The sequence below is a fragment of the Rhinoraja longicauda genome, chromosome 22, assembly GCF_053455715.1.
Source record: "Rhinoraja longicauda isolate Sanriku21f chromosome 22, sRhiLon1.1, whole genome shotgun sequence".
NCBI classification, from domain to species: domain Eukaryota; kingdom Metazoa; phylum Chordata; class Chondrichthyes; order Rajiformes; family Arhynchobatidae; genus Rhinoraja; species Rhinoraja longicauda.
Window position 1 is genome coordinate 27,870,471 of NC_135974.1, and position 23,087 is coordinate 27,893,557.

General features: G+C 40.0%; 1 protein-coding gene and 1 long non-coding RNA gene across 2 annotated transcripts in view; one reads left to right on the forward strand and one right to left on the reverse strand.

Moving 5' to 3' along the window:
• LOC144604507 (tyrosine-protein phosphatase non-receptor type 1-like) overlaps positions 1–14,006 on the reverse strand; it is a 64,950-nt gene extending 50,944 nt beyond the window's left edge. The window contains exon 1 of the mRNA XM_078419002.1: positions 13,861–14,006. Within this exon, the coding sequence (XP_078275128.1) occupies positions 13,861–13,917 (57 nt within the window). The 5' untranslated portion in view covers positions 13,918–14,006. The remainder of the gene's footprint in view (positions 1–13,860) is intronic.
• A 363-nt stretch (positions 14,007–14,369) lies between these two features.
• LOC144604695 (uncharacterized) lies at positions 14,370–20,755 on the forward strand. Its single transcript, XR_013548762.1, has 3 exons — positions 14,370–14,419; positions 19,268–19,380; positions 20,631–20,755. It is a non-coding gene; the product is annotated as an uncharacterized LOC144604695 (long non-coding RNA).
• Positions 20,756–23,087: the final 2,332 nt, after the last annotated feature.

Consider the following 23,087-nt stretch of genomic DNA (forward strand, 5'->3'; position numbering starts at 1 on the left):
CAACGCAGCAAAATTAGCCGCCAATTTACACATTGAAAGCTTTTGCAAGAAGCAGCAATCAAGATGATCTGTGGGATCTATTGGGAGGTAAATATTACTCAATACACCAAGAAAAGCCCTCCAGTTCATAAAATTACAAAGTAAACATTTCTATGAATTCAAGGAATTCATGAAAGCACCATATTTTTCAATTATCAGAAAATACGGGAACATTCTATCAGAAGGGAAAAAAGGTACAGTCATTGAGTTAAAATATTAATTCTCTACTCTCACTCTACATACTATCCACATATTCTTTTATTAAAGACGTCCAGAATATTTGATATTTTGCTTTTTTGATTTGCTATCAGACCTTCTGTTGTGGGGTTTGAATATACAACTTTCCGCCTCAAATACACTTTACATCAATAAAACCATCAATTTCCGATGAAAACAAACTAGTTAGTTGCTTTAGTCACAGAACTGACTGCTCAACTGGCGAAAAATCATATCAACCCTCTGGAAAATTGTAGAGAAATTACAAACATTGAAATGCAAAATATTTCACAAGTACATCCTTATTCAACCTTTCTAGTTTCCAGGTGACTAAACAATTAAGGCTGACTAAAATAAGCATCCAACAAAAAAACATCTTTATGTTAAATAACTGACCCACAAAATCTATTCTGCACCATTTATAGGTAACTTGGGATTAGTTGTCTTTATAACAGAAGCTGAACAATATAATTTTAACATACTGAATGCAGAGCATAGTCATTATATGACAATATATTGAACAGTTTCATTGTATGTCATATAATGCTACCTCAGCCACATTATACTAGGAGTTCAATATGTGACAATAGAACTGCTGGATTAATTAATGAAGATCATGGAAATAGGAACAGAAGTAGGCCATTCAACCCCTTGAGCATGTTGCACTATTCAATAAGGCTATGACTAATTTAACCATCGTCCGAGGGACGGACAGAAGATTCTGTGGCAGCAGGAGGGACTTGAGGATGGTCTGTTGCCTCCCTGGTGCCAGGGTTCAACACATCACGGACCGGCTTCAGAAAATCCTAGTGAGTGAAGGCGATCAACCTGAAGTCGTTGTGCACATGGGCACGAATGACGTCGGGCAGAAGAGGAAGGAGGTGCTACAGCGGGAGTTTAGAGAGTTAGGAAAAAGACTGAGAAGTAGGACGTCGAAGGTGGTTATCTCTGGACTGCTACCGGTACCTCGTGCTGGTGAGGCCAGGAACAGAGAGATAGAGGGTATGAAGTTATGGCTGAGGGGCTGGTGCAGAGAGCAGGGATTTAGATTTCTGGACCACTGGGATCTCTTCTGGGCTAGGGGTGACTTGTACAAAAGGGACGGGTTACATCTTAACAGCAGGGGGACAAACATTCTGGCAGGCAGGTTTGCTAGTGCGACACCTGTGGCTTTAAACTAAGTAGTGGGGGGGAGGGGTTAACAAATTGTGAATATGAAGATGAGGTAAAAGGGAATACAGGAGATATTGCAAAAGACTCTCGGAAGAATGGGAACAGAAGTTCTAGAGGGGAAAAGAAATTAAGGGCAGGGCCATTTGTGACCGATGTGAGAGGGGAGGTAAATACAGAAGTTAAAGTGTTGTACTTAAATGCGCTTAATATAAAAAATAAAGTGGATGAGCTTGAGGCTCAGTTAGTCATGGGCAAGTATGATGTTGTGGGGATCACTGAGACATGGCTACAAGAGGACCAGGGCTGGGAACTGAATATTCAGGGGTACACAACGTATAGAAAAGACAGACAGGTGGGCAGAGGGGGTGGGGTTGCTCTGATGGTAAGGAATGATATTCATTCCCTTGCAAGGGGTGACATAGAATCAGGAGATGTTGAATCAGTATGGATAGAAATGACAAATTGTAAGGGTAAAAAGACCCTAATGGGAGTTATCTATAGGCCCCCAAACAGTAGCCTCGACATAGGGTGCAAGTTGAATCAGGAGATAAAATTGGCGTGTCAAAAATGTAATGCTACGGTGGTTATGGGAGATTTCAACTTGCAGGTAGACTGGGAAAATCAGGTTGGAAATGGACCCCAGGAAAGAGAGTTTGTAGAGTGCCTTCGAGATGGATTCTTAGAACAGCTTGTACTGGAGCCTACCAGGGAGAAGGCAATTCTGGATTTAGTGTTGTGTAATGATCCTGATCTGATAAGGGGACTAGAGGTAAAAGAGCCATTAGGAGACAGTGATCACAACATGATAAGTTTTACTCTGCAAATGGAAAGGCAGAAGGGAAAATCAGAAGTGTCAGTATTACAGTATAGCAAAGGGGATTACAGAGGCATGAGGCAGGAGCTGGCCAAAATTGACTGGAAGGAGGCCCTAGCAGGGAAGACGGTAGAACAGCAATGGCAGGTATTCCTGGGAATAATGCAGAGGTTGCAGGATCAATTTATTCCAAAGAGGTGGAAAGACTCTAAGGGGAGTAAGAGACACCTGTGGCTGACAAGGGAAGTCAGGGACAGCATAAAAATTAAGGAGAGGAAGTATAACATAGCAAAGAAGAGTGGGAAGACGGAGGATTGGGACTCTTTTAAAGAGCAACAAAAGTTAACTAAAAAGGCAATACGGGGAGAAAAGATGAGGTACGAGGGTAAACTAGCCAATAATAAAAAGGAGGATAGCAAAAGTTTTTTTAGGTACGTGAAGAGGAAAAAAATAGTCAAGGCAAATGTGGGTCCCTTGAAGACAGAAGCAGGGGAATTTATTATGGGGAACAAAGAAATGGCAGACGAGTTAAACCGTTACTTTGGATCTGTCTTCACTGAGGACGATACACACAATCTCCCAAATGTTCTACGGGCCGGAGAACCTAGGGTGATGGAGGAACTGAATCCACATTAGGCAGGAAATGGTTTTGGGTAGACTGATGGGACTGAAGGCTGATAAATCCCCAGGGCCTGATGGACTGCATCCCAGGGTACTTAAGGAGGTGGCTCTAGAAATAGTGGAAGCATTGGAGATCATTTTTCAATGTTCTATAGATTCAGGATCAGTTCCTGTGGATTGGAGGATAGCAAATGTTATCCCACTTTTTAACAAAGGAGGGAGAGAGAAAATGGGTAATTATAGACCAGTTAGTCTGACATCAGTGGTGGGGAAGATGCTGGAGTCAATTATAAAAGACGAAATTGCTGAGCATTTGGATAGCAGTAACAGGATCATTCCGAGTCAGCATGGATTTACGAAGAGGAAATCATGCTTGACAAATCTACTGGAATTTTTTGAGGATGTAACTAGGAAAATTGACAGGGGAGAGTCAGTGGATGTGGTGTACCTCGACTTTCAGAAAGCCTTCGACAAGGTCCCACATAGGAGATTAGTGGGCAAAATTAGGGCACATGGTATTGGGGGTAGGGTACTGACATGGATAGAAAATTGGTTGACAGACAGAAAGCAAAGAGTGGGGATAAATGGGTCCCTTTCGGAATGGGAGGCAGTGACCAGTGGGGTACCGCAAGGTTCGGTGCTGGGACCCCAGCTATTTACGATATACATTAATGACTTAGACGAAGGGATTAAAAGTACCATTAGCAAATTTGCAGATGATACTAAGCTGGGGGGTAGTGTGAATTGTGAGGAAGATGCAATAAGGCTGCAGGGTGACTTGGACAGGTTGTGTGAGTGGGCGGATACATGGCAGATACAGTTTAATGTAGATAAGTGTGAGGTTATTCACTTTGGAAGTAAGAATAGAAAGGCAGATTATTATCTGAATGGTGTCAAGTTAGGAGGAGGGGGAGTTCAACGAGATCTGGGTGTCCTAGTGCATCAGTCAATGAAAGGAAGCATGCAGGTACAGCAGGCAGTGAAGAAAGCCAATGGAATGTTGGCCTTCATAACAAGAGGAGTTGAGTATAGGAGCAAAGAGGTCCTTCTACAGTTGTACCGGGCCCTGGTGAGACCGCACCTGGAGTACTGTGTGCAGTTTTGGTCTCCAAATTTGAGGAAGGATATTCTTGCTATGGAGGGCGTGCAGCGTAGGTTCACTAGGTTAATTCCCGGAATGGCGGGACTGTCGTATGTTGAAAGGCTGGAGCGATTGGGCTTGTATACACTGGAATTTAGAAGGATGAGGGGGGATCTTATTGAAACATATAAGATAATTAGGGGATTGGACACATTAGAGGCAGGAAACATGTTCCCAATGTTGGGGGAGTCCAGAACAAGGGGCCACAGTTTAAGAATAAGGGGTAGGCCATTTAGAACGGAGATGAGGAAGAACTTTTTCAGTCAGAGAGTGGTGAAGGTGTGGAATTCTCTGCCTCAGAAGGCAGTGGAGGCCAGTTCGTTGGATGCTTTCAAGAGAGAGCTGGATAGAGCTCTTAAGGATAGCGGAGTGAGGGGGTATGGGGAGAAGGCAGGAACGGGGTACTGATTGAGAGTGATCAGCCATGATCGCATTGAATGGCGGTGCTGGCTCGAAGGGCTGAATGGCCTACTCCTGCACCTATTGTCTATTGTCTGCCGCTGATTGAATAAAATTTCAGTTTCAGGATTTCAGCTTCCATAGCTTTCTCGAGTAAGGAATTCCAGAATCAAATGAACTTTGAAAGGGGAAATTCTTCCAAAATTCCTTTTTCTAGGCCCCTTGATCCTTGACTCTCCCATGATGAAATATCTTACCAGTATTTACCTTATCAAGCCACTTAAGAATCTTAGATGTTCCAATGAGGTCACCCCTTACACTTCAAAACTCCAATGAGTTAGACCAGATTCAAGACACTGCAGATTCACTGCATGCAAATATTGAGAGGGTGGGCATTTCCATTTGCACATTACATTACACAATGTAGGTACCTGTCAATCTTGATTATACAGACATTATTGAGCAAATGAGACCACTATGCTAGTGCCATCAACTTCAGATGCACTCGAATAAAATGTGCTTGTGTAATTATACACGAATAATGGATAATCCATAGAGGGTGTTTACATTTAAATTAGCATTCAACATTCGACTACAACTTTCATAAATACTTAGAAACAAAGACCTACAGATGCTGCTTTACACAAAGGGACTCAAAATGCTGGAGTAACTCTGCAGGTCAGGCAGCATCTCTGGAGAATATGGATGGATGACGTTTCGGGTCAGGAATTACCCTTGGGGTCCAAACCTGAAACATCCCAATCCACGCTCACCAGATGCGTTGCCTGACCCACTGAATTACTCCCAGCACTTTGCGTTCTTTCATCAATACTTGATATTTTTAAGAATAATAGATGGCTGTAATAAGCAACAAAAAAAACTGCATTTAAAAAGAGTTGGACAGCATTATTAAATTAAAAACCAGAATGATTCTGAAAAATCCATGTCTAAACCTGTTCAAAAATAAATCATTCAATGGGGGAGGATAAAGTTCTCAATTTCTATTTCAGTTCTTCTTCCAAAATTCCTTTTGAGTCACTGCAATAAAAACACCACATTTTTACTACCTTCCCAAAGCGAGGCATTCCAAGTCTAGGGAGTTTGCTCACACTTCAGTATAAAAGTGCTTTGCATCATGTAGCAACTAGTCCATGATAATTCCTGAACAAATATTAAGCCACTTCAGCCTCCCAAGAAATGCAACACATGTTGTTAACTTTTCATGTGACTTTACACTGAGATTTAATTGACACGGCAGTCTGCACCTTTCAAAGCATTCCACCTGATTTTGCATTTCAGATAAATAAACAATTTCCTTTGAAATTTGTTATGCCATTATTAAATTTTTATTAAAACATAAAATTGTACAAAGGATCTGCGTGTATACTAGGCATTTGGCCGTTAATCAATTAAATCCATAATTTGATACAATACCTTCAAAATTATTTTTCTCCTCAAATCTTACACAGAACTCTGCAGTCCGTCAATGTCAATCCATCATTAATCTCACCTTGGAGAATGCCTAAATAATTCTACAGCTAATTGACGGTACTGGAATGTGACATGCAAATGAAGGCGAAATCTTATCAATTTTCCACTTTGACCTCATCACAGAATAAACCTGTTACCTTGACTTATAGAATACATTCACCAGTGTAGGATCCAAATTCTCAATCACTTTTGAACTCCTCTAGTAATGAAGCCATCATAGATTTGTACAGTATACTTAGATACTCAGACACGAGCTGATAGATGTCACAAATAACATTTGCTCCAAACAAATAGTAAAGTAATAACATTTCTAACAAGAGAGCTCCTTGTTGAAACCAGCATCTTTTGATGTTTATTGTATGGAATGATAAAATTCCTTACGTAAACATCCTGGAGTTTATTGCTGACCAGAGGTTTACATAATTAAGAGGTCAGAAGCTGTGCATTATGTCAAATGCGGGGGCCCGCAACCTCCCAAAGGCATTCTGACATCTACAAAGTGCAAACCATGAGTAAGATGGAATACAATACACTCGTCTCAAAGAGCGCAGCTCCAAAAACTAAAAGTTTGATATTATCCAAGACAAATGAGCTTACTTGACTGACAACTATTCCACTTTCCCAAGCATTCATTTTATCCATCAGCAGTGCACTCTGGCTTTGGTTCACAAGATGAAATGCATTCATTCAACACAACTTCAACGGTTTACGTGAAACATGCTATTTCTATTAACAAGAAGGACATGGACAACAGGTGCATGGGTATCCAAGCACATTATATCCAATGCAAAAAACACTGCATGAACAAAATCCTCAACTTGCGGCTGAACTTCAAGAAAGCTCACCACTATTTTTCCAACAGCATACAAGGGATGGCAAATAAATGCTGACCTTTCCTGCAATCCCAACATCCTTTAATTAACATAAAGTGTCAACACTGCAAGGATAATTTTAATGCATAGGAATCCAAAGAGAAATTGAGAATAATTTTAAAACAAATTAATCAATTGGTGATTTTACAAATGCTAATTATGTCATTCTAAACTGAGCATTATCAAAAGGTTATCAACATACATCTTAGAAAAAATGGGCTTCCCAGTACCGCAAATCTCCTATGAGCAGAAAATGGCACACAATTTGTTATAATGAAAATAACTGTCACAGATCGCCCCTCAATCACAATCTCATCAAAAAAATTGCATGATTTTCAATGACCTTGCATAAGAATACAGATGACAGATTACAGAATTCCGAAGTAAGTTTAGCTACTAATATTTTTACTATAATACAACCATATTAGTCAGAAAAATAAGAATGTTAACTTCAATGACCATTCAGATAACATACTACAAAATGGAAAAGATAAATAGATCGTAAAACCAAACACAAGTGTTTAGATTCATTTTGATAAAATGATTCCCATCTCAAGAATCTAAATTCCAAAATACTGCCAGAAATCAACAGACATGGCTATTGTAGGCAATTTGTCACTGCAATTTTTGCCAACTTTATAGGGACACTGGGGCTGGAAAATTCAACAATTGATTGCCCAGGGAAAGGAACAAATAAATTTCATGATCCATTTCACCAACTTTTGCCATGTCTGAAACTTGTTCGTTTTGACACCATGAATAACTTTCGGTCTAAGCCTAAATGATTGCGACAGCTACAAAGTTTTAATTCTATTAATTTATTTGTAACTATCTCAATTCAATCAACCATGGATCTGGTGCATGCCATGCCAGATGGACTAGGAGCACCATGTAATGAGTAACTTTTCAGCACTTTGTGAAAAAGGCATGAATCTTGTGCTTTTTGCAGACCTTGTGCATGTGAGTATATAAAGCAAACACAGGCTTTGACTCCAGGAACTGAATCAAAGCTAGTTTTAAAAAAAATAGACTTTCACAATTTGTTCATTACAAACAGCATTATGCTCTTTATTAAAAGAGGGTTTTGCAACCTGGATATGAATGCAGTGGAAGCATTGCTTGCATGAAGGCAAAATCTATAAAGCCGCATAATGAAGAACCCAGTCATCAGTGCTCTCAGTTTTGCTGTCCGTGGCATAGTAAGGGTTCCATCTACTACTTTATCAGCTGTGCTTCTAAATGGATAAACTGCCATCAGGAAATAAGAATTCTCTGGAGATCTTCAAAGACAGCTGGTTTTAATCACAAAAATGCCATAAACATAAAGGTGAAACTTTACCTATCTGACAGACAATAATAGGACTAATAAAATTCAAGAGTTAGTTCATTTCATGAGGATTATGTAGGTCAAAAATGTACACATAATTAACTACGAGCAAAGATAATAATTCCAGAGTGACTTGTTACAAATTGAGATGCCAAAATAAACAATTTTAGAAAAGATTTCATAATGTTAAAGTGCACAAATATATTTTAAAATGCACAAATGTTTCATTTACATGATTAGAATAAACAATATTTGAAGAAACATTTTTGGTCATCTCTGGCTTGGCAACGACCACTTACATAGATATTATAGACACAAAATGCTGGAGTAACTCAGCAGGACTGGCAGCATCTCTGCACAGAAGGAATGGGTGACGTTCCAGGTTGAGACCCTTATTCAGACTGGCGTCAGGCCTGCATCTGCAGGTCCTTCATACACATAGGTATTATCTACAGACAATAGGACAGGTAATTAAAACTCATGTTTATATGTTACCACCCTTTTTCTCAATGTTACATGCTGCACACTTGAACATTACCAACATTTGATTTCCCTACAACTAACAACGCAAGGGATTCGCAGGTTTCCCAGAACGATCTCCCATTATTAAAATTCCTCTGCAAACAAACTACATTTGGATGAGATAGTACTCGACTGGGTCAATGTGCAAATCCACATGCTGACTGCTGTTCAGGCAAGTTCCTGCAGTAAACAAGTTAGCCAAGCATTTTTGTTATCTAGATAATCCTCATGAAATGAACTAACTATTGAATTGTTGTGATCTACATTAAAGCCAACTCATGTTGTAATTCTAAATTTGTACTCTTTTGTTCGAGTTTTAAAAATGCCATTTCCTTTACCATGCAACACTAAATTCTGCTATTACTGCAAACCCCCTCTCCTAGGTAATAATTAGAGTGTAATTTTTTTTAAAGTCAGAAATACGCAGGCCAGCCAGGCTGTGGAAAGAGAAACAAAGTCAATATTCCATGTCAATGACCTTTCATCAGTTAATTCTATTTTCACAACTTAACTCTGTTTCTCCTTTAATCTCTCACCTCGACGGAAATGCGATTTTTTCCGTAGCGTATCCCCGTCCGCGCTGCGAACTAACATCGAGGAGTTGGCGGCCTTTGCAGGAGACCGATTTTGAGAGCTCCATTGCGGGGAGCCTGCGGGACTTCAACATCGCGGAGCCCGCGATCCCTTTACCAGGAATCGGCCTCGGAGCTCCAAACATGGGTGCTTGCGGACTTAACATCACGGTTTGGTCAGAGACCGACATTGGGAACTCCAAGCTGCGGAAGTTTCTACCACCCCAACGTGGGAGTTTCGATCCCCCCGACGCGGGTCTTCAACCTCCGGTTGCGGGAGCTTCGATCACCCCGACGGATGGTTCGACTGCTCCGACCGCGGGAGAATAGAGGAAGATGATTGGACTTTTTTGCCTTCCATCACAGTGAGGAATCTGCTGTGGTGGGTGTTTATGTTAACTTTTATGTCGGTGTATCTTGTTGCTTTTTTTAAAAATGGTAATTTGCATATCACTGTACCTTAATTGGTGCATGTGACAATAATGTGACGATGTGCACGGCTCGGTCGCGGGGCCTTCCATCGCCCGGTTCGGCCGCGAGATGTCTCAGCGCCCGGTGCGACTCGGCCGCGGGGACTTCCATCCCCTTGCGGGGACTGTGCGGGTCGGTCGGGGACGAGCTGTCTGTCCGTGGGCGTGGGGAAGAGAGTGGAAGTTTTCTTGCCTCCATCACAGTGAAGGGGTGTTTGGAGTCACTGTGATGGACGTTTGTGTTGGGGTCATGTGTCTTGTGTTCTTTTTTGTGTGTGACTGCTATGTAGTTTCGTTCGGTACCTCGGTACCGAATGACAAATAAAGCTCTGTTGTTGATCTGTTCTGTTGAAAAGACCTTTGAAACCTTTGAACTTAATATTTCAACATTTTCTGATTTTATTTCAAATTTTCAGCATCTGCATTGTTTTTCACAGGCAGGGAATAAAATGGGATCTTACAATTCATCTATGGCATTTTCTTGTGGAAATCTGCCATGTATAAATTGGCTACCGTGTCAGCCTACATGTTTTCTCTTTCCATATTGAGATTTTTAAAAATCATCTTACAACCATTTAATCAGTGGTTTAAATGCATCCTCTGTAAAAATGGAATACCTTGACACAATAATAATGTGCGGCATTGTTGGCTTATGTTTGGTCAAGAAGTTTCAATGAAGGGATCCATGATAGGGCTAGTGTTTCACTGTTCGAGTTAAGTAGTCATCAGAAGTTAGTAAAGGAAAATATTGTATTTTAGAAATGATTTAAACATTTAAAAAACTTTTTACCAAACATTTAGGGATACCAAAATTCCAGAATAAAGTTAAAAGCATCGTTTACATTTAAAATCCATCAAATATTCATGTTTTATAAGAAAATAACTGCAGATGCTGGTACAAATCGATTTATTCACAAAATGCTGGAGTAACTCAGCAGGTCAGGCAGCATCTCGGGAGAGAAGAAGGGTCTCAGTCTGAAGAAGGGTCTCGACCCGAAACGTCACCCATTCCTTCTCTCCCGAGATGCTGCCTGACCTGCTGAGTTACTCCAGCATTTTGTGAATCAATCGAAATATTCATGTTTGAACTTAGTTGTCGCCTTAAAGGTTCAGCAGATTTACAAAATATAAAATGTCAATGTCAAGATTACTGATTCTGAAACAACCCAAGCTAAGATTATTTTGCTCTTTCACAAAGTACATATTTCATGATCTATAGGAAATCTTGCTGCTGACATTTGGTCATTCGAGAGTCGAGCGTCATTCACAGTAGTTTTGAAACAATGACTCCTACAAAAATACTAATTTAATAACATACTCCTTGAAGCACCAGCGAGGGCTTCTAAAGTCGTAGAATCGTACCTACGTACATGCATCAGATAATTGTGTCAATCTATAGTAGAGTTGCAATTTTGTGGAACATCACCAAATCTAAAAGTTGATAGTAATCCAGGTCAATTGTGTAACATCCAATATCTTGTCAGCATTTAGAGCTGAGCTTGCATGTTTACGTTTTCCAATTATTGAGAAAAATAATGATTTGCAAGAAGTGCAAGTTAATTAGAAATGGCAGGATTCGAGTGATTAAGACAATAATCTTCGAAAGAAAGATGAGAATTTGAGAAAATGGATAATCAAGTTGGGGTCACAATAAAAATTAGAGCAGGAAGTTGGATAAGGCAAAATGTCAATAGGTAATAGGATTGAAAGTAAGAGCAGGTTACTCAAGATATACTTTTATAATGTAATTCTAATGGTTTAGATAAAGAGTACAAATAATAAATTTCGAAGAATTAAGTGAACAGATATAACATAATAGAATGCAGGTACAGCGTTAAGAGAATCCTTAAAAATGCAAGCCGTGTGATAAATACCACGCACCAAGGGTGCATAAAATCTTATCAAAAAAGTCAAAATGAAAGTACATTATGTGGACTAGATACCTATTGTACTCATTAAAGTGGGCTGACTAAATAATTTCCTATGACAAATATTAAACAAAATGAGTAACCCGTTCAAAATTAATCATGTTTTCAATCTTATTTATTGAATTTTTCCTTGTAACCTCTTTCACGCCATTCTTATCATGAACCCACTAATTATTCTACTTTCTCGAATTTCCAGCCTTCTTTCTAAATTAATTTACTATCTTCTCAACTAAGATAAACTCAACAGAAATGAGGATGTTGAATTGCTATATGGTCAGTCACCACATGGGTAACGAATACAGTTATCACCTAATCAAATACAGTACATTAGTGGACGGGCAGTTTTGGGCTAAAGGAAGGCAAAAATAATCAGGATTTTATACTCAAAAATAAAATCTTAAAACATGAGTTTCTCTTCATGATTACACAAATAATGTAGTTGGTTGCCGTATTTGATCCAGACAAATTGTTTACTGTAGGAAAAGATTCAAGCACTAGGCAACGAGAAGAGCACAGTAGACCAGCATACATTGCTGCTGCCTCAGCTCCACACAGAACTCTTCCAGTCCCATCTATGTGGAGTTTGCATTTCCTCCCTGAGCTTGTGGGTTTCCCCTCAAGTGCTTCAATTTCCTCCTATCACAATCTATAAATTGATAGATGAAAGCAAATAGTGTAAATGGGTCCCGTCTTAAGGACTGTAAATCAATCACAGTATTGGTTCTAGTTCACTAGGTTATATGGTCATTCCCAGTTCTTAATAATGTCTACTTGCCCATTTCACACCCACACTGCTGGGTGCCACTCTCGTCTCTCATCAGTCAATGCAGACATTTCAGAAATTGATTCACTTTCTCTTACACTACCTATTACTAGCCTTTAATGGCTCCCTGTTCCACTTGAAAATGTTTTCAAACAAGTTTTGCTAAAAGTTTGGGATTGTTCCACAATCTTATATCTGCATTTAGCTAGTCACTGCAAAGCAGTTCAGGAAGTAAATGCATTTAACAAATAACAGTAAACACTGAAGCCGCAAATAAAAAATTTAAAAAAAAATCACTCCCACACAGACATAGTCATGACATTTTGATCCATTTTGTGTTATAAAGTCAATGCTCCAAATTATTCCCAAATTGTAATAATTCAAAGGATTGGTCAAACGCATCCTCAGTTTCATAGTCATAAGTAGATCTATGACTTAGAGATTAGAAAATAGTATTGAGTGCTTTGGAACAATACATTCACAGTTCAGCAGATGTATTGAAGTTGTTAATTTTACACAGCATACTTGTGATGTTCATTATAGGACTACTATAAATATACTGACCCGTAGATGCATAGTTTCACCTCCTGACAGACACATATGGCAACGTTAAGATAGAGCAAGTGTGAATTCTGGGGCCTTGCATATTTTACCAGAACCAATCTTTTTTAGATACTTATTCTTCCAGCTGCAAGTTCATAGAAACGGGAAATTCCCGCGCCTCAAGTTAGATTTAACTATTCTTTTTACTGAAATAAAAATAGGTAGGTCATCACCAGTCGGTTGCACGTAAAATGTGGGGGAAGTGTCTCTGGGAATGCAACATGTGCGTATGTGGATTCGACCGTTGTGGGGTGAAACTCGACTTGAGATTTTAAAAGTCTTTCTTGTTTTATACAACATTACTCTCAGTTAAAAATGAATCCCGGCGTATAATGATAAAAGTTTGTTCAGGAGGCCAGAGAATAAATGTGATCGTTTCGTCGGCATTGAAACGGGCAAACGAATGTCGAGATCAGGCAAACGTTAACTACAAACAAGTAATTGCCAGCGAACTGTCCAAGCAACAGTGACAACTTTTATTTCAATGCTTGTGGAGTAATTTGCTTGAGCGGCCGCTGACAGCACTAATTAATTGGACAAGCCCGTCACAATCTACAAGCATCTCGCTCTCACACACAGACGGATAGCAGCTAATGGTTTCAGCAAAGATAGACACAAAAAGCTAGAGTAACTCAGCGAGTCAGTCTGGAGAAAGCATTTCTGTCTAACCCGCTAAGTTACTCCAGTTTTTTGTGTCTGTCTACGGTTTAAACCAGTATCTGCAGATCCTTCCCGCACAATGCTCTCAGCATCCGCCTACAGTCACAGTACTGAGGCGCGGCGGACATTTACTCCGGACCGACCCTCTCGGCCTGCGGTTGTTCGCTGCTGGGAAGCTGCCCACCGGAGAGTCGAGGCCGAGCGAGGATCAGAGGTGTTCGTTCGGACTCAAGCCCCGACCGCCCTCACCTGATAAAGCGTCGACCAGTTTCCGTTTTTGTCGATCTCCTCGAACTCCTGCTCCATGACTGGTGTAGCGTCGCTGCACCTTCCCCTGCGGGCCTCACTGACGCTGTAAATTATCTCTCTCCCTCTCTCTTTCCGCCCTACCTCCTCCTCCTCCTCATCTCAACCCGCTGACATCAGAGGCTCTCCGACCCTCCGGGCCGGAAACGAACCGCCTCTCCCGGCCTGACTGACACTGCTTCCCACCAATCAGAATCCACGGAGGAAGAGGGGGGGGGGGGGAGAGAATCGCCCCCATCCGGCTACGTTCCCTCCTGGGATTTGTAGTCATCTCTCTCTTAGTGTCATGTAATTAGCCTGATATCTTTTAGGTAAAATAACGACGGTAAAGCCAGATTTTGATTTTAATACCACATAGGATTTTATCTTATGTCGTCTCTGAGAGAAAAATAATGAATTTGCTTTCGCTGTCACTCGCAGGGTCTGCTGGGAGATGTAGTTCAGTGGCGCTCCCAGAGTTCGCCGCTGCTTGAAGCGAGGAAGGCGGAACGTTGGCCGAGCTGTGAGTCCTGGGGTTGTTAATCTGCGGGGAGAGTCTTCCCTCCCCGGTTTGTTTTCAAAGCCTGATATCCCAGCGTTTTGGTGGTGAAGTAATGTCCGTCAGGGAAACGTTGCCAACTGTCCCTTTTTCAGCCAGGAGGAGTAGTGATGAAGGATGCACTACTGAAACTTCGTGCTGCCAACACCAAGGCTTGGAGGTGGGGGAAAGGACCAGTCTGGGATCCTAATGCTGCGGGACATTGAGGGGCTGAGTTTGGTGGGGACACGCTTCAAACAAGGAAAGGAAATGGATATCACCCCAGGAGGCCAAATGAATGACAAGGCTGACACAAAATGCTGGAGTAACTCAGCAGGCAGCATCTCTGGAGAGAAGGAATTAGTCGCCCCTCCAGAGAAACTGCCCTCTCCCGTTGTTACTCCAGCATTTTGTGTCTATCTTTGGTTTAAACCAGCATCTGCAGTTCAATCCCACACACGAGTGGAAAGGCTGTTTTTATTGATATGTCACTATTGAATGTAGACACTAAGAAAGTACAAAGAGTTTATGCAGAGCTTTTGGATTTGTATATGTTTTTATTCTGAATAAAGTTTATTTTTGAAAATATACCAAATACACATACACACAAAAAAAATTGGGTTGCAGGCCAACCTGAATCACAACATAACCCAGCCCATGGACAAATCACCCAAGAGAAAGAAAGCCATGGGCATTGCTGATGATACATTATTATTTTTGAAATTAGAGTACTAGATCATTGAACACTAGATCCAGAACTCTTAGATTTCAATGAAGTGGTGAAGAAAATTCCCAAATTAATATGTAGAAAGATCCCGACCCAAAACATCACCCATCCTTTTTCTCTAGAGAAGCTGCCTGACACGCCGAGTTACTCCAGCACTTTGTATCTATCTCCAAAATATATATGTCAGTTTAACAACTCGCGAGTAAGATTCTTAAAAGCCATTTATTGCCCCCAAAAAGGAGAGCAAAAACCGTTGTTTCGATCCCTTTGATTGAGATACTTTAGATGAAAACCAAAATAAAATTCCGGTGTTTAAACTGAGGCCATCATATGCAAATTGATCTTTTTACCCAAATAATGGCATCTGATCCTACATTAAAAAATAATTAAAGAAAAAAACAGTATCATTTCCATGAAATCCTACAAATTAACTTTAAGATGTTAAAGAAATTGCAAATTGTGCAACTTGAAGAAATTGCTATAATGTCTAGCTTTAACATTCAAATATTTTGGGACATAATTTGTTCCATGCCTTCACAATTTGGGTTTAAATTTTTAAGCAATCATATTATACTCATGTCTGGGGATTTTCTTACAAATTAGAAAGCATAGGAAATAGAAGCAAGAGTCCCAAGCCACTTGGTGCTTCTCTGGTTGACCTTACATCTCTGCTAATTTCCTGCACAAATCTCATATCCCCGATTTTGTTAAAGTCCAAATATATATCAATATAATTAATTGAATGGACTCAGTAACTGACACTCCACAGCCCTCTATAATAGAGAATTTCAAAGATTTATTCTGTTCATTTCTTTGGGTGTTGTTGGCAATTCAGTATTTTAACTCAATTGCCATTACATAAAACATAAAAGAGTACAGCACAGGAACAGACCTTGGCCCACAATGTCTGGATGACCATGATGTCAGTTTAGAAGATAGAAAAGTACAACACAGGAACAGGCCCTTCAGCTCACAATGTCTGTGTTGAACATAATGACAAGGTAAACTTATCTGCCTGCACATGATGCATATCCCACCGTTCCCTGCATATCCATCTTCTTGAATGCCACTATTGTATCTGCCTCCACCAACATCCCTGCCAGTGCGTTCCAGGCACCCACCACCCATGTCTAAGAAAACATACCCTGAACATCCTTATTAAACTTTGTCCCATTCACCTTAAAGCTATGCCTTCTAATTTTTGACATTTCTACCCCGGGAAAAGGGTTCTAACCGCCTGCCCTATCTATACCTGGTTTGTCATGTGGGAAAAACGATGCAGATTATGTAGTGAATGTTTACTGCGCTCAGTCTACTGCATGATTATCGTTCCTAAGGTAGGGAGACCAGCCTTAACACAACATTCATGATGTCTTACCAGGGCTCTTTCTAAGCAAGACATTTCTCATTTGTATTCAAATGCTTTTACACAATTTGCATACCTGATTATTTGCTGAACCTGATTATTACGTTTCAGTTACGGTTATTTTTACACTAAGGTCCATCTGCTCCCAAACATTATTAAATATCTCACCACACATATATATATTTTTTTAACCTTTCCTTTTTTTAAAACAAAGTGGAAAACTTCACATTTTTCCACTTTGTATTTGGTCTACAATGTACTTTGCCATTTAATTTGCCCGGTTAAATCTCCCTGAATTCTTTGCATCATGTTCCTGGGCCACACTGCCACCTAGCTTAGTGTCTTCAACAGACTTGAAAATATTGCACCTGATCCATTAAAAATCAGTGGTAATGATTGCAAACAACCAGGGCTCCAGCACTGATACCCTGCACCATCCCATTCATCTGAGCCTCCCAAATTAAAAATTACCTTTTATTTCTACTCTTTGTTTCCTGTCCTTTGACCAATCCTCAGAGTATGCAGGGATATTAGACCCAATGTTTTGTGCTCTAATTTTGTTTAATAGAGGACATAGGTTTCAGGTGTGGGGTGGGGAGATTTAATAGGAACCTGAGGGGTATTTTTTATTTTAACACAAAGGGTGAATCGAGCTGCTGGAGGAGGTAGTTGAGGCAGGTACTATCGCATTGTTTAACCAACATTAGGCAGGTACATGGATAGGACAGGTTTAGAGGGATATGGGCCAAACGCAGGCAGGTGGGACTAGTGTAGATGGGACATGTTAGTTAGTGTGGGCAAGTCGGGCCAAAAGGCCAGTTTCCATACTATGTAACTTTATGACTAATACCCTTCTTCATAAAGTCCAAATACATCAGGAGACTGGCTTTTCCATAAATTAAAAACTGCACACAAATCCAGTCTATGAAAGGGGTAGTGTTCCAGTGGAATAATAGTCACTTCAATGTATATGATATTGTTTGACCACCACACTTTCCTGGCTTTGAAAAAAATATATGCCGGAACTTGGAACCTGATTCCTGAATCAAAGATTTCATTATCACCAGAAGCAGGTGTATAAAGTAAATAGCTTGCACCAATCAACTTTTACCTTTTCAGAATATTAAAAAGTGTTATACAGTGAATTATTTATGAAATGTTGTCCTGCAGACAGACAAGGTCGGCAATTTGTATATAAGATACAAAAGGCCAATTTGCAGATGCTACAATTATGAAATAAAAACAACTTGTAGGAAATAATAGGTTATATTTGTAAAGCCAGTAACAGAGTTTTTCCATGTGTGCAAAGGTTGAAGATAATCAATCTTTGGAAGTGTTAATTGAATCGGATCCCTTGTTCTTATTGATATGGTGCATAAGATCATTCACATCCGCCTGAGAAGGCATTTTACCTTTGTCATAACTCTTACAGAAGGTTTGATTCAAAATGTGCGAGATTACCCTAGGGAGTGAGTGTTCAAGATTGAAGTGTTGAATAACCAACTGAAAGTGGCAACACAAGTAGACAGAGTAGTTAAGAAGGCATATGATATATTTGGTTTCATAGGTCGGGGAATTGAGTATAAGAATCTGGAAGTCATTATGCAGCTTTATAGGAATTTGGTTAGGCCGAATATTTAGAGAATTGTGTGCAGTTCTGGTCACTCCATTACAGGAAGGATGTGGAGGCTTTGGAAGGGGTGCAGAGGTGGGTTATTAGAATGATGCCTCGATTAGTGGCTATTAGCTACAGAGAGGTTGGACAGACTTGGATCGTTTTCTCTGGTATGCCAGAGGTTGCGTGGAGACCTGATAGAAGTGTGTAAAATTATGAGAGGCATTGATAGGCTAGACAGTCAGAATCTTTTTCCCAGGGTGGAAAAATACCAGAGGGCATCGGTATAAAATGAGAGAGGAATAGCTTAAAGGAGATGTGCAAGGCAAGGTTTTTATACAAAGGGTGTTGAGTGCCTGGACGTGCTGCCAGAGGTGGTGGTTGAAGCAGATGCATTAGTGGCATTTAAAAGATTTTTGGATAGGCATATAGATATACAAGGAATGGACGGATATGGGTTATGTGCAGGTAGATGTAACGGTCGGCATTGTGTTCAGCACAAATATTGTGGGTTGAAGGGCCTGTTCTTGTGCTGTACTGTTCTATGTTCTATGCTCTTCTATTCAATATGATCATGGCTGGTCATCTATCTCAATAAAATATTCCCTCTCTTTTCCCATTCCTCTTAATGCTTTTTCCATCCACTAATGTTCTTTCATGAATATATTCAGTGACTTGGCGTCTGCAGCTCTCTAAGGTAGTGAATCCCATAAGTTCACTACCTTCAGAGAAGACATTTTAAAGTCAAACCTAAATCTCATACCAGAGACTCTGACCTCTCATTCTATACATCCTAGCCAGGAGAACATCCTCCCTGCATCCAGTCTGCCGGAGATTGAGTCGAATCATACAACAAGGAACAATCGTATTCCTACCACTTTCATTATATGGAGCATAACATTGTGAATAGTCAGGAGATATAATTTAATTCATTTAAAGGAAGCATTTTGTGTCATACGAAATAAGAGATCGTGAGCTCAGGCTATTCAATTAAATGTCACATTTCTTACAAAAGTCCCATGTACTTTTTAAGAGTCAGCCATGTTGTTCACTCAAAATAATTTTCAATTGAATTTCATTATTGACTAACTTTATGACTAAAACATTTTCACTTTCCTTGTATAGATCAGACACCTTTTGGAATTCACAATGTCAGGTTACACTGGGTAATGGAAGGACAATGCTGCTAGTGCACATAGACATTTTTTCCTTTCTTTGGACAACATTGCTATTGGAGGGTGAGTCACTGCTCTATGTCTTCTGCTGGAGTTAATCACAGTCAAACAGCAAGGAAACAAACTTTTCTGAACACCTTGTCCATGCCGACCAAGTTGGCATACTGGGCTAAACCATTCCTATCCATATATCTGCCCTTTAAAAGCCATAATTGTATCCTCTTCTATGGCCTCCCCTGGTTTCTCAATCCAGATGCAGACTACCAACTGAGTGAAAACGTTGCCCGTAAGTTCCCTCTTACATCTCCCGCTCCACCTGAAGCCTAGGCCCTCAACTTTTAGAATGCTCCACCCTGGGAAAACAACTGTGAACGTTCATTTTATCCCTACCCCTAATCATCTTACATACCTCAGTAAGGTCACCCCTCAGCTTCCTATAATAAATAATAAACATTTGAGGAGCAGCCTGTAAACCAAACAAGGTGCTAAGCATTTAACAGAAATGTTGTTTTATTTATGACTTTGAGGTGCTTTTTCGGTGACCTCCAAAAGTGAGGAACATGTCGATGAGCTTGAAATTTAGAAAAGACCGTGTCCATTTCACTAACTATTATGACTTGGCTGCAATAGCTTCCATATATGTTCTTTCAAAGCTTCTATCTATTGATCAAAAGGCAGTCCGGTGAAATTTCTCCAGGTTCCTAGAAGTAGTGAAAATAATTCATCCCTTGTAGACCAACCTCTTTCAAAATTGTCAGTAGTTGGATCTAAGTCCTGAAATACTGCACTGTGCAAGAAAATATTCTGAGCAAGCAGCTGCTTCTATGACATTATTTAATGAATAGTGTCCTTTATGTTGCACAATTTCTGCATAAGAATATTTTCTGTGCAAGTTATATCGGGCAGATTTCTGCAGGAGAATTCAATGTGCTCAGAAGTTTAAGTAACTTTCCACGTAACAATATGGTTCAATGTTCAATGGTACTTTATTGTTACATGTACTGAGGTACAGTGAAATTCATTTTTGCATACAGTTCAGTACAAGTATTACTATGTATAAAAATATTTTACATACAGTACAAATGTATAAAATAGTAAAGAAGATAGACACAAAGTGCTAGAGTAATTCAGCGGGTCAGGCAGCATCTCCGGAAAAAAAGGATGGGTGACATTTCGGGTTGGAACCCTTCTTTAGATTGAGATTACTCAGATTCAGATTGATAGAAATAGTACACTGAGACAGAGTTTGTTTGATTTAGTTCATTGTATGATGGGAAACCATTTCAACCTTAATTGTTTTCCGAACCCTGAAGACCGGGAACAGGTGAGATGTCTGGAGGGAGTCGGGAGATGGCTGGAGGGACACTGGACAAGATGCTGATTTCAAGGCGGCGGACGAAGGAGAAAAGGCCTTTAAGGCCAAGATAAGACTGTACTCGTAAGAACTGTACTCGTAAAGAATTTGACAGTACATGTGACAATAATCATTGAGCATTGAGTAGATTAACTGGTCCATTTTTTAAGTCTGAAGGAGGGTCTCGACCCGAAACGTCACCCATTCCTTCTCTCCAGAGATGCTGCCTGCCCCGCTGAGTTATTCCAGCTTTTTGTGTCTATCTTCGGTTTAAACCAGCATCTGCAGTTCCCTCTTACCCATTTAGTTTTATTCCTGTTCATAGCATTTAGCTGCGTGCAAATTATCTTATGTACTTCTTATGTTACTGCAATTCAGAAGTACTTTATAGGTCATATAATTCATTAGGATGGCCTACATTTATGAATGTTACTTTCTAAAAGTGAGTTATTCTTTATATCTGATCTTTGAAGCAACATTGATGGATATAATGCAAATAATTATCCCAGACCTTTGAAGAAATGTAATAGAAATTGCTGGGCTATCAAGTGAATAATTAGGAACAAGAGTATTATGATAACAAACAGAAATTTAATTCAAGTTAGTTCCATTTATCTTTTGATGCAGGTATCATTAAATTTGTGCTGTACATCTATTGCCATCTGGTGGCAGTTGTGTAATTGTCACTAAATGAGTGAAGACAATTTTAGCCAATTTTACATAAAAACCAAAGGTGCTGGAAACACACAGCAGATCAAGCAGCATCTGAGGAAAGAGAAACAATATTTCAGATTCAAGATCTTTTATTGGATTTCTGGCATCTGCCTTTTTTTAAATTTACAGTTGGCTTTCCCTCAGGATGAATATGTCATGTCTATATATACTCCTAATCTAAAATAGGATCCCGACCCGAAACATCAACTATCCATGTTCTCCAGAGATGCTGCCTGATCCAGCACTATGTGTCTTTTTTGTTTGTAAACCAGTATCTGCAGTTCCTTGTTTCTACATATTGTGAGACCTGCCATAAAACATTGAATTGAGCTTAATACAAAATGTTGGATGAATTGCAGGTCAGGCAGCACCTCGGGAGGGCATGGGTAGGTGATGTTTTAGGCCAGTACCCTTCTTCGGAATCATTGTAGTCAGTGGGACAAAGCTAGAAAAGAGGTAGGGTGGGACAAAGCCTAACAAGTTGTAGGTGGATCCAGGTGAGAGGTGTTTTGATTGGCAGATGGATGGACAAAGACAAGAGATAAAAAGAAGACATAAGGCTCTAAAAGAAGGAGAGGAGTGAGAATAAAGCCAGAAGAAAGGATATGTGCAAGGGGATGAGTGGGAGGGAGAAGGGGGGTGGGTGGGCAGAATAGTGGGAGGATGGACCTGGGTGGGGCACGGGAGAGAAGGGTGAAAAGGGGCGTGGGATTGTTATCTAAAATGGGAGAATTTAATGCACTTACCATTGGGTTGGAAGCTACCAAGTGGAATATGAGTGGAATTGATTATCTTCTAATGAACCATCATGACCTGCATGTTGATTGAGCAGAAACCTCTTCTGTTGATTAAAAGGTTGGTCTTATTGAATGGAATTCCTCTGGGCACATGAGTGCAGTCAGTAGATGCTCACAATTATGAGAAGCCAACAAGTCTTGTAAACCTCTTTGCTCGCGAAGTGATCTGTTCCTTGCTGAAATCAAAGAAGATAAAGTCGTCTCCCCTTGTGTAATATGCCTGTATAACCTCTATGATGCAACAGTGAGTAGCATATTGGAAATCATTACAGAGTTCTGTGATTGCTTAGAATGACCTATGACAAAGAAATTGATGGTCAAAATTGGTTTGAGGTTATTGGAGAGAACAGTCCTGGCATGAGAATGTGGTTTAAGGTCTTTCTTCATCTGGTCACATATCGTCATTGTGACTGGTTTTGAAAAAGTAGTCAACTGTCAGTGAGATCTTATTTGGAAATTGTATTTCTGAAGACTCTGGAATTAGGATTTTGGTCGATGGCCATGCATTTGCCACATGAGGAAGATCTCCAACATATCATGTGTAGCCAATCGTCAAAATTTGATTCCTCCATTCAAAATTAGCACCCATTGGTGTGACTATTGTCCATTCTTACATTAGTACATTGGCTGTTTAATGCAGCTAAAGTCACGCACTATGTTCCTGCAGATTTAGTGGGGTTTGGATAGTGTTAAAGTAGCATTCCTGAAGATGGCCAGCCAATCACAAAAGCTGCAGCAAAGTGGTGGGATGCACTTGCAGCTAAACTAAGAGTGAATCTTGAAAGTGATAATGTGCATCCAAAAATCTCCAGTTTCTAACATTAAAGCTGGAAAAAGGAGGCACAGTAATGGCATCATTAGTGATGTGAATCATGACCAAATATAATTTATTGCGTAATGATGAA